General features: G+C 33.4%; 1 protein-coding gene across 1 annotated transcript; it reads right to left on the bottom strand.

Annotated features, from left to right (window-relative positions):
• Positions 1–541: 541 nt before the first annotated feature.
• On the bottom strand, positions 542–12,895 carry NTS (neurotensin). Its single transcript, XM_059183639.1, has 4 exons — positions 12,704–12,895; positions 10,078–10,139; positions 3,327–3,551; positions 542–885 (listed from the first exon to the last, which is right to left on the bottom strand). Exons 1-4 carry the CDS (start codon positions 12,774–12,776, stop codon positions 733–735), a joined length of 513 nt encoding a protein of 170 aa, XP_059039622.1. The 5' UTR covers positions 12,777–12,895; the 3' UTR covers positions 542–732.
• Between the last annotated feature and the right edge of the window lie 302 nt (positions 12,896–13,197).

Genomic DNA, 13,197 nt, shown 5'->3' with positions numbered 1-13,197 from the left:
TTTAAAAAAAATAAAAATAAAGCTACCATTGCTGGATCAAAGTGTGAGAAAAAAAAGTCAGTAAATGGTGACTCTTCTAATGGAAGTAAATTTGTGCAGAAACATGTTGCTTTTTATTAGCCATGAAGTTTATTTAATAGAAAGACAAATTCAGCTGAAGATCATTCATTAAGATAGGCATAATTCACAACAGTTTATTAATCCTTCTTCTAAGATGAACCTATTTTACCAGTATTACGTTCCCCACATCTGAGAGATTTATGTGAGTCTTGGAAAAGAACACATAGTTCTCTCAATTAAAAAAAAAAAAAAAAAAAAAAAAAAAAAATCAAATGATAAAAGTACTATAACTTTGTTTTGAGTCAATGATATATATATGCTAGGCTTTGCCACAGGCCTCCATTGTAATCTCTTATAATTTGGTTTAAAATGTCAAACATTTTGGCTGTTTAAATAACCCATTAAGTGCTCTGCAAAATCACAAGACATTCTATATGTGACTTAATTAATATCTGCTCCAATTACACACAACACATTATCATGCTCAAGATCTAGATTTATTTTAAAACATTTAGTCCAATTTATATTAATGCAGAAAAATCACATCCAATAAACCACAACTATAGAAGAGACACAATAATTGTGTTCTGTCACATTACCACACAAATATAATTTGATAGTTAATTACAGGATGATAAATCACAATCACAAGTAAATGAAATATTTATCTTCTCAGTAGTAGTAGGAACCTCTTTTGAGTATGTAGGGTCTTCTGGGTTTATTCTCATACAGCTGGCGTTTCAGAATGTAAGGGATTTTTCTCTTTATAACTTCTTCCTTTTCATTTTTGTCATTTCCAGCATCAAGAACATCTTCCTGAATTAACTGCAAGACAGGCAGGATAAGAATCAAACTTACATGAACAACATCTTTCAGAGCAGTTTTCCACATTTTATCTCTTTTGCTATTCAAACAGTAAGACACATGTGGATGAGATATACAAATTTTAAAGCAATTAAATGTTTTGTCCAGGGACAGATGACTATCAACTGACCGAGATAGAATGAGAAAAAAACTGAGATAGTTTTTTTTCCAACTCTCTATTCAAGGCCACACACTGATACCTCCAACTGAAGCAACACACCGAGTAGATCTTTGAGTATTTTTCAGGCTTTCATTTATGAGAGACCAAAATGTTATGAAAATATATAATAAATCACAACAAATACAGAATTTTGAATTTGGTAAGCCAGGTTTGGCCTCAAAAGGCAACAGGATTTTGTGTTCACTTTAGTTAATTACTGACTTGACTTGAAAACCATTCCAAAGATCCATTTCTTAATCAAAGGGAGAGGAATACCTGCTCTGCCTAACTTAGGTGTAGAAATTAACACATGTGAAAGTTCTATTTCAATAGTTAAGATCTCTTTAGATTGTGGTGCTTAATACTTAGAAGCAAGTTCAGATTCAATAACTTAAGGGAGTTCATCTCCATGAGAATCTTACCTAATATCTCATTGAATATGCCACATTCTAAAATTAGTTCTGAACACTTTTTTTCTGGTATAGTTCTGAATAAAAAATTTCAGTTAGCAGAAAATGTTTTAAGACCTCATCCCAGAATTTTGCGCTTAATTTTATGTGAAACTTTTAAACAAATTGCTCAAGATAAGAATTGCATTTGTATTTGTGATTGTCTTCTAAACTTTAGGGTCATAAGAAATAGTAAGAGGAGACTAAGTTTTTAATTATAGTGCATGTGAACTGAATCGTATCACCAACTACTTTATTTCAACCCACAACTTCAATTTCAGAGAAGGTAAAACAGGTATTGTCAGATACTCTAGTTCCTTAATCTTGTGTTTCTCTGCGAACATAATCTATAATTATTCATATTCTGTTCTGAGCGATATTATCATTTTATTTCAAATCACTCAACAACATTTAAAATATAAAAGTCCTGGGGTGCCTGGGTGGCTCAGTCGCTAAGCATCTGCCTTGGGCTCCGGTCATGATCCCAGGGTCCTGGGATCAAGCCCACCATCAGGCTCCTTGCTCTGGAGGAAGCTTGCTTCTCCCTCTCTGCCACCCCCCTCCCCCGCTCTGCATGCCCCCTCCCCCTGCTTGTGTTCCCTCTCTGGCTGTCTCCCTCTCTGTCAAATAAATAAATAAATTCTTTTAAAATATAATTAAAGTCCTAATCTTATGTGCACCTGATTTGTATGTATCATAGTTAATTGAGTTGTTGTTATTGCTTTTAATTCCTGGATAAATAGCACACAATTGACATTTCCCTATGTTAAAATAAGCATTTTTCAAGTTTTATTGATTTAAAGAATATTTTAAAGACTAAACTATTTAACTGGAATTGAATTAAGTGATGAGTAGTCCACCAAGTAAAATTAAATGAACTTTTTTGGTGTTTCATCTAGAAAACATCATTTTATTTATAAGTTAGAATAAACACTAATAATTCTGTTTTACATTTCTTCTTTTCCACAGGTTATCTTTAGGATAGTCATTTACAGAGATCTCTATATTAGCAGGGAAGGTACCCTCAAATTTCCAAGGTTGGTGTAAACCCAAAATACAAAACATTAAGCAAATTTCTCTCAGAGGTTAATATGAAAGAAATGGTTCCCTTGTTGGGAAAATTTTCTTTTTCTTCAAAGCATTTCAATTTCTCTTTTCCTCCTTCAAACAAATTTTCCAAAACCAAAAGCAGTAAATCACTAGTATAGTATTCAATACAACTATTTTATCCTTCTTCAGTGTAGTTCTTTTAGTATAATGGATTTTGGATGTCTTGGTTGTCGTGGACCTAGTTTAGATGCTACGGATCTGAAATCTATTTATTCAATGAAATAGGAATATATATCATATATACATATGATATAAATTCCAGTTTTATTTGCCTAATATATTCAAATACAAATGGAACCTTTTGGTTCTTGAGCTTGTTTATAAACATATATGACTTGGTGCTTCTAAGAAAATATTTTCAGTCCTTAAATTTTGTAGGCATGCCACTACCAAAAATTGCCTGAGTATGCCACCAATTTAAACACAATAAAACCATGTGGATCAAATCTGCCTTAAGATAGACACCCCCCTTTTAAGATAGAAGAAAAAATATTTTGCTAACTCAAAATATTTGAAGGAGACTTTGAAGATCTGAAGGAATGTTAACCTCAACACATGGTTTATTCTTCTTTAATATTTGTAAGTCTTCCTGTTATGATAATGATCAGGGTAAAAAAAAATCAGTACAAATGAAAGGTAACTAGTGTAACGATAATTATATTCATATTTTGTTTTTGTGTTACCTCCCATTGTTGAAAAGCCCTGCTGTGGCAGATTTTTTGGAGCTGGTATATTGTCAGCATTGCTTCCAAGCTAAAACCATCTAAGGCAGCGGGAAATTTCCTTCTTGTAATAAGCTCCTCTTCACGAAACTCTCCTGTTTCCTCGGCTTGGCTGTTCAGGTTATTTACAAAACTGCAAACGTTTAGCAGGGTCATTTTCCAAGAAGAAACGCTCGCTTTACTGATCTGAAGTATAGAAAAAAATAGGTACTTAAAATTTATAAATATAGGTAGTTAAAACTTGTAATATATGAGTAAGAAATAAATTTCCATTGTGCTAAGCCATTAACATTTTAGGGTCTGTTACTCTAGCCGAAAAATTACACTGTTATTTATTTAGTAATTTTATATCACAAAATTGATTAGTACCAATTCCTCATATATTCTAATTTTTAAAATGTGATGCAGTTACACACATGCACATAAGCACAAATACATGAGCAAAACAAACGAAAAAGAATAGTATAAATATGTAAATATATGTATACATCACATTCTCTTTAGTTCACTTCATTATCTTTAGTTCACTTCAGTTTAGTGTCTAATGGAGCGTAGACTACAATGATACTAATAGATTTGGACAATTACAGTAGTGTGAAAGCACCAACCCATTCCACACATAGTTCTCATAGACAGCATCACAGCTGATCATTTATTTGCAAATTATAATATTTCCTAGAATTACCATTTTTTAATAAGATCTTGTCTGAAACCACTATTACCATCAACAACGTTCCTATGTGCCAATAATAATCAATGAGGAAACATAAGGACTTAAGAGCATCGAAATGCAAGATAATAAAAATTAACAAAAATTTCAAAAGTCATAGATGAAGGAAAGCATACATTTTTCCTAAAGACATTCACACACACACACATACACACACACGCACACAGACATGAAACACCACACAGCCATGATGGGAGGATTCAAAACAGTAATATCACAGGTCAATTCTCTCTACATTACTCCCTACCTATAATGCAATTGTAAATCAAAGTTCCAATTTGGAAAACATGGGGATACTGGAATTTGGAGGTGGGGATTTGGCAAAATAATTATAATGTTAATTTGGAAGTATGAATGTGTGAGAATAACCAAGAAGAGTTAGTAAAATAAAAAGGTAACAAGGAGAAATTTACTCTATCAGATATTGAAATATAATTTAAAAGCTCAATGATCATAGGAGTGAATTAATAGAGCAAGAGTAAATATTAAACCCAACAGTAAATAATATCCTAAAATTGGTGCAAGTATAAATGAATGTGTAGCAGATAAGCAAAGTTTGCATTTGAAATCCTTGGGACAGGTGGCTATCAGGAAACCTGGACTTGGGTCTAGCTCTAACTTTCTTGACATATTGTGGTTTAACAGTATCCAGATGGGTTAAATATTAGTAAAAGTAAAAAAGTATATAAATACATAGAATTTGTTTTATAAACCTAAAAAGGTATTATTAAACAAATATCCAAACTGAAATCCACAGTGAAAAGGATAACATTCAATACATAAATGCATAGAACATCTCTGGAAAATTAATAGCCTGAATTAACATCAGAAGCAAGCTATATTGTAAAAGCTGCCCCAGAATGTTAATATCCATAACACAGGTAGAGTTCTTCAAGAAGAAACTGTCGAGTACACCTACCAAAAAAGCAAAAAAACACTAAAAAAATTTAAACCTTAGGTAAGTAAAATGAGTAAACAAGTCATAGAATCACTCCTTAAAAGGGAAATATGTGGAAAGATGTTCAACCTGGCCTGAAGACTTTCAAAAGAGTAGGTACATTCATTTGGTGTAGTTATAGGAACATGGCGAGACAGATACTTCCTCTTCTAAATATTTGGTGGTCTGGGTGTAGATTTGTTACAAATTTTAAAGGGTGTTTTGCATTAAAATTCAAAGTGTGCACACCCTTTGATTAAGATTTTATCTGAAGAACATGCAGACATTTGAGTACAAAGGTATTCACTTGAAGACATTATTATGATATGTAATAATATAATATATGATGGTTTTACATGAATACAGTTATCAGCCATTGCTTAAACTTTGCTGTGAGAAACTTAGAGATGACGTACTCCATTGTCTGGCAGCAACAATTTATATCATGCTAATTGATGGAATACCATATTTTTACATTTAGAAAGCTCTTTACAGATTATCTAATTGAGTGTTTTCTCACCTGTACTCCTTAGAATGCTAGTTCTGCAATCACTGTTTTTCAAAGAGTTCCACTGCCAAGTTAATTGGAAAACTTGAATTTAAAGGAAATTTAAAGATTTCTTGAACTTAGGTATCCTCAGAGCTTTTAACTTGCAAATACTCATTGTAACTTTTATTTTTATTTATGTATTTTAAAATATTTTATTATTTTTAAGTAATCTCTACACCACATGTGGGGCTCAAACTCACAACCCCGAGATCAAGAGTCACATGCCCAACCAACTGAGCCAGCCAGGGCCCCCGTTGTAACTTTTTAATGATGCTAGTAAAAGTATCAAATGTTTCCCAAACTAATTTGACCACAGAACGCTTTATTCATAAAGTATTTGTCTGGACTAGTGTTATCTGTTTACTCTTTTGGATGAGGAAACTGAATTAATCATCTTGTTTCCTTCTACCAGTTAAAGTAGTCACGACGTCACTCAGTAATAGGATTATATAAGGTCCCATGAGTCTCTCTCATAGAAAACACAGCAAAGAAAGCACTACTGACTAGAGGATGTATAAGTAGATATCTTGTATTTGAAAACATTTTGTATAATGTTTTAACTATTTCATTCAGAAAAATGGCAAAGTCTCTCTTTCTTTGAATCAGGCTCCTCTGAACCCTCTTTCTTGACTAGGTCCCAGCCTCGGGCTCTGTCTTTGGTCTCCTAAATCCAGTTTTAGCAAGAATCATGCTGAGTCCATTCCCCACACGTATGTGGCTCTTGTCCTTATATCTGATATCCTAGATATTTGGTATCTGATCATCCTAGATATTTGATCAAATATCAGATACTTTATCAAATTTCTATCCTTAATATCAGAATCCTGTCATATCTTCTAGCAAGAATCCTTCCAGCCTTGGGCGCCTGGGTGGCTCAGTGGGTTGGGCCGCTGCCTTCGGCTCGGGTCATGATCTCAGGGTCCTGGGATCGAGTCCCGCATCGGGCTCTCTGCTCAGCGGGGAGCCTGCTTCCCTCTCTCTCTCTGCCTGCCTCTCCGACTACTTGTGATCTCTCTCTGTCAAATAAATAAATAAACTCTTTAAAAAATAATAATAATAAATAAATAAATAAAAATTTAAAAAAAAAAAAAAAAAAAAAAGAATCCTTCCAGCCTTAAGAGGAGTAAGTTTCCTCTTATTCCATCCACAGAAGCTCCCTACGCCTCGCTATAAATGCACACTTGCCCTAGCTGTGTTTGGAGTGGAACCGATCTCTGTAAAACCCCCATTTCAGTAGTCCTCTTGACTAAAGTCTTGCTTACTACCTTTAGCTAGATCATGAATAATTTTTCTTTAACAATAAACATTTTTTATTATCAAATTATTTTATACAAATGTTTATAATAGACCTGAGCCTATAGATAAGAAATTTAGAATATTATCTCCCCTTGTTTTTCAAGATAAGGAAAACAAGAGTATTTGTGGTTCTTACTTACCATTACTTGATTTAACTTTTTAATACTAAATAAGATTCTAGTCAAACTTTTGTTACCTTAATTAAATGGGAGCCAATCTGTATAACCAATACTCACTCCCCATAATCACTGAACACAGATGAGTCCGGCAAAGTGTGAATTCAAAGATTTCACTGAATTGAAAATAATTTAAGTCATCTGTGGTGGAGCTCTGAAGTTTCAATACAAAATGTGAGGGTTGGTAATGAATCCTAGATTCCCATTGTTAGTTCAAAAATACGTATTAAACTGTTACCAGGGGCGCCTGGGTGGCTCAGTGGGTTAAAGCCTCTGCCTTCAGCTCAGGTCCTGGGATCGAGCCCCGCACCGAGCTCTCCGCTCATCCGGGAGCCTGCTTCCCCCCCTCCCCTCTCTCTCTGCCTGCCTCTCTGTCTACTTGTGATCTCTGTCAAATAAATAAATAAAATCTTTAAAAAAAATTCTCTCTCCCTTTAAAAAAAAACAAAAACAAAAACAAAAAACTGTTACTGTATACTAGGCATTGAGTTTGACCATAGAAAATTACAATATTGTAGCACCTTTTTTAGATCCTGAAGAAAAGATACTATACCAGGTTCTCTTTCTTAATAGAAGAGTATGAAAGCACTAGCACTGGTAATAAAGGCAATTGTATTGTGAGAAAAAATTATTTTCCAGTTTTCCAGCTATAAACTCTCTCTTGATCTTCTGTTGCTTAAGTTTTCCCATTAGAATTTCAATGTCTAAATAGCTTTACTTTAAAACTGAAATTGCTCACATATTTTCCCTTTAAAATGGAAAGAAGAAACCCCAGCTTCCAGAAGTTTTTAATAATGGAATCATATCAGTATCAAATACTATTCTCTTAAATATTTAATTGTAGTAATTTAGTTAAAATTATCATGTTTGAAATTTTCATTTGCATAGAACTCTACTCAGACTAAAATTCAATAGAGTCAAAGAGAAACAAATAATAGTAGTTTTGTGTAAAAAATATATATATATAGGGAATGAGTTGAGCTTTTTGTTCTCATCCTAGCAGCAAACTGAAATAATTATGCTTCTGGGTGCTTTCTCATTACAGACTGTATTTTACTTTTCTCAAATCAAAGGAGTCAATAGGATTCAACATTTTTTTTTTATTTTTAAAGATTTTATTTTTTTTTATTTGACAGACAGAGATCACAAGTAGGTAGAGAGAGAGGAAGGGAAGCAGGCTCCCCGTTGAGCAGAGAGCTCGACTCGGGGCTCGATCCCAGGACCCTGGGATCATGACCTGAGCCGAAGGCAGAGGCTTAACCCACTGAGCCACCCAGGTGCCCCTCAACTTTTTTTTTCCATGGTATGTTTTACAGACATATTCCAAGATTAAATAAAGGGAAAAAAATTTATTGTGCCTATATTTTTATGTATTTCTTTTAAGAGAAAAACTAAGTCACTCCATAAACTGCAATTGTTTTCCCCTGTAATTCTAAGGAAGGAATCACAATTCTACTACCACACTTTCATACAGTAGCTAGCACTCCCTAAATTATACTACATTTTGGAGATTATGTAGGACTTTTATGTGTCTATGTAAACTTAGAATTATAGAGGTAAAATCTCTACTGAGAAACTAAGGCATTCCAATATGTCCATTTCTATACAGACTACTTGCTTTGTCTTCCTATTTTTAAGTTGAGGTAATTGTAATGGTTGCTATTCAGTCTGAGTATTAAACAAGGGATCCATTATCTTAAGGTTATTATTTGGTTATTGATATTTAATGGCTAAACTAAATTTGATCTTTCCTTATATGAAGCCTACCAAATAATGAAAGAGTTTGGTTTCAAACCATTCAACCTTCGTAGATCTGGGCGATGGTAAAAATACATGCACTCAAATTGTCCCCACGTGTCTTTTAAGGATGATAGTAGAAGACATATCTTTGCTAGCTTTCAGATAATAATGTCCTATACTGCCAAATACAGACAAGAAATGGGTGTTTCCCCTTCAAACCCACTATCAAACATAATTCTACAATAGGGATTATTGTACCTAGAACGTGCTCATCCAATTAAGGAAGAGAAATACAAGGTGGCAGGACCCTAGTTGGAGTATTGCTTCAAAAACTAGATAGGCGCTTTGAGCACTTACTTTCTTACTACAATATCTGTTGAATTCTCTGCATGGATATCCCAGTGTTTATAATAGTGATTGTACCTGGGGTCTGCCTCAAGTTAAAACTTATTTTTCTTTGAGAAACACCTTTTAGTAGGGAACTCTTTTTTCTATTCCTGTGATCGACTCACCCTGGGTAAATGAATACTGTGTGGTAGCATGGTAAACAGGTATATTCCGATTGTATTTTATTCCTAGGTACAGGTTGGGATCTAGGAATCTTGTTTTCAAGACACTAAGAGAGGAGTAACAGGTACGGTATGCAAAATTTTACTTGGTTCCATAAAAACCACAAGCAGGTGTAGATGATACTTCTGTTATAGGGAGAATGTAAACTAGCCCCAATTCCAGCATTTACAAATGAGGCAATGAAGACAAGCAATGTTAACTAAGCCCCTTGCTTAAGAAGTCACAGTTGGAGAATTAGATCTCCAAGCTTCTGTTTGCCGTCTACTGCTCTTTAGTTTCTACCACATTTATTTCATGAATTGTCACGAACTATCATTTTTAATTTAGAACTCCATTTTACTCTTCCCGATATAACCAAAATGTCTATTTTGTTTCTCTGGATGCATTTAACTTGAGGCATACCTTTTGCCATACACAATGTGATAGGAATGGAAACAGGATTCCTTTAAATACATTTTCATCTCCACATAAATAATATGTGACTACCTAATTAAAGTCACAATAAGCTGATTGATAGTCGCTACGAATTCTTTCCCTTTCACATCAACACCCTTAACTCCTTTGAACTCAAGGAAGAGTTTCCCGAGAAAGGAAATGCCTCTCGAAGAACTTTTCAGTCTTGATGGGAGTTATTAACTATAGGAAAAGACACCATGTTTATAATGAGAGCTTATATGTTCTTCAATCAATGCTTAAAGAAAAGAAAAAGTTACCTTTGATGTATGCATATTGGTCAATAAATCTGCTTCTAATGCTTTCATTTCCTCTTCTGAATCTGAGTAAAATCAAAACCACATGTTTACTATATAATCATATATCAAATAATTATACTATAACCTACAGATTTTAGATTAACCTCAAAAAAATTAGTCTTAGAGGCCTATTGTTTTTCTATGCATTTATTATCCATAAAATAATATTCAGAAAAAATACTTATCATTTAGTTTTGGGCTAACAGGCAGTTAGAATAATAAAAACACTCTTAAGAAAATAAACACATGATTATATGCCAAAAGAGCTATTGATGTATTGGAGTTACTTAATCTCTAAATCTCTAAATCTCAGTATTAAAAAAAAAACTGATTATATCAGATGATTGAGATTTCATTAAAAATGCTGGTTAATTTTTACCAGCAATAGTTTACATATATAAAATATATGTATATTGATATTTTAAAAAGAACATAATGAAAAGATGTGTACAAGATGCTTTTTCAGGACAAAAGCAAAGTGAATTGTTTACTGATGATTTTGGAATAAGAGACACCAAGATTTAGTCAATTTGAGATGCTATTTTACCAAACACGCTTTGAAAGATTTGTTTTTCCACTTTAAATAAGAATTTAGAATTACGTGTACTTAGCTATCTTATTACAGGCTATTAAGCAAATTGGTTAATTTGTCCATCAATACATGTATAACTGTGTTGAAAATAGACTTCTGACTTTTATTAGGGTAGCCTTTCCAGTTTCCCCTAGTCAATATATTGCAGAGAAGAAAACTTTATAAAATACTGTAATGGAAATAAAGTTACAGAATATCATAATTACATGACTTAATTTATACTCACTGATCTGTCATAAAACAAAGCAGATGTTAAAATGGCTATCTTCTTCAGCACAGACTCTTGTTGAAAAGAAGTGTCTCACTTAAAGAAATTGCTTGTTAAATTGTAACCAGCTCCTAAGTTACACCAGGGATCTTTTTTCCTATTTGTTCAAGGCCAGTCTGTTTCTCAAGGGAATAATAAATTCCTTTAGCCATTTATGAAATATGTATGTCAAAATCCCTACAAATTTTGGCTTATCACATCAAGAAGCTCAAAGAGTTAATAAACACAGTGTTTAATCAGCAATCCATTTTTTCTCATACATATTTCTCTAAATATGTATTTAGAGAAATATATAAATATGTAAAACAATCCATTTTTTCTCATACATATTTCTCTAAATATACCTTTAGCCTCATGTAATAGATAAAATCATAATTGTAGAAAATTTGGAATTTATAGCATTAAAAATTATTGCAAAGTTAGAAGCTCAAGATCTTTCTCTCATGATCAAAATAAATAAAAAATTTTGTTAAGTAACATTTATATCTTCTGCTAGATTTAATTTCATAATTTAAATAAAATAATAGCAGGAGTTTGAATTAAATATTTCAATAAATTATTAATAATTTATATTAATGAATTAATATAAATAATGAATTGATTATAGTAATAAAATATAAAAGTATGCAACAGGCTAAATGATTTTTTTTTAAGATTTTATTTATTTGACAGAGAGAGACCACAAATAGGCAGAGGCAGGCAGAGAGAGAGGAAGGGAAGCAGGCTCCCTGCCGAGCAGAGAGCCCCATGCGGGGCTCCACCCCAGGACCCTGGGATCATGACCTGAGCCGAAAGCAGAGGCTTTAACCCACTGAGCCACTCAGCCACTAAATGATTTTTGCTGCATTTATTCCCTATGTATTTTCCCTCTTTGATGTGATATTGCAATATTATAACATTACATGTTACTCTAATAAATTTAAGTCTTATTTTCAAGGTAAGTTATTGGTAGATATATAACAATACATGGCTTCTTAATTATCACATGCAAAACACTCCATAGGTAAATAACTTCCATTATTTTTATTCCACAATTTTATTCCATAAATTTACCAGTTTTCAAGTAATATTTTGTATGAATTTAAACAGCATGCAAAAAAATTTAAATTAATAGTATACTTATTTGTCACATGGAAAAACTATACAAAATGCATTGTCTGACAGTACTTGGAATATTTTTATATTTTTTAGAAATCATTTTCTATAAATAATGGTTCATTCATTTACTCATTAAACATCAGTTTTCACTTTATTTGTATCTTGACATACCTACACAGTTAAAGTAATTTGGAGGAAGAAGAAGCCCCTGTTTCCTAAGAGAATGACTGAAGATGAGAAAAAGCATTTTGAATGGAATGAGTTTTAACTACGGGTTCTCCCTTTGACAGGTGGTGCATCTGTACTCCTCATCAGATTTTGACCAGCCTAATTTAAGTTCTACACATTTTTTTTTTCTACTCTCATGGTTATATTCCAAGTGGAAGGCATGGAGTATTTCACTGAAATCTCTTTTATTACCTTTGCAGATTTAAAAAGAGAAATAAAATCTTTCAGTTCTTATAATCATAAAGACAGAGAAAGAATCTATTCAGTTTCTATCACTGAAAAGCAAATCCAGAATAAAAGAAAAACTCTTCTCCCTGGATGCATTAACATAAGTAGCAACACAGTGCCAAAAAAGAGAAAGAAATCACCTCAGGGAATTGTGAAATGGCAGCTGAGCTTACCTGAGCACAGACTCCAGGAGCTGAAAGCCAGAAGTAGCATGCATATCAGCTGGATTTTCATTCCTGCCATCATCTCCTTGAGCCTTCTAGCAAGCCAAGTCCATAAACATCACAGACACGCTGAAAGAGGCTTTCACTAGTGCTTCCTCTTGCCTTCAGCTGATTTGGAAAGAGAACTATGAGAGATGCTTTGGCCATTCCCTATATATACACGCAGAAGGATGATGTCATGATAGCACAGGGATTATCTCTTAGGATGTGCCCTCCTTCATCTCTCTCTCTCTACTTCCTCCTCCCCCTTTCCTTTGTACCCCATTCTCCTCCCCCACTTCCGAACTTCAAATGAAAGTGTGACATCTACCCTAATTGCCACAGTTGCTCTGGATTTCTGACACACAGAAATCATTCAAGGGCAATTCCATATAGAACATACTGGAAGCAAAAATTACAGTGCCTCTCTTTCTCCATTGCCTCTCATTTCTGACTCCAAGAAG

The sequence above is a fragment of the Mustela lutreola genome, chromosome 8 (assembly GCF_030435805.1).
Source record: "Mustela lutreola isolate mMusLut2 chromosome 8, mMusLut2.pri, whole genome shotgun sequence".
Taxonomy (NCBI): Eukaryota; Metazoa; Chordata; class Mammalia; order Carnivora; family Mustelidae; genus Mustela; species Mustela lutreola.
This window is presented reverse-complemented; position numbering and strand designations above follow the sequence as displayed.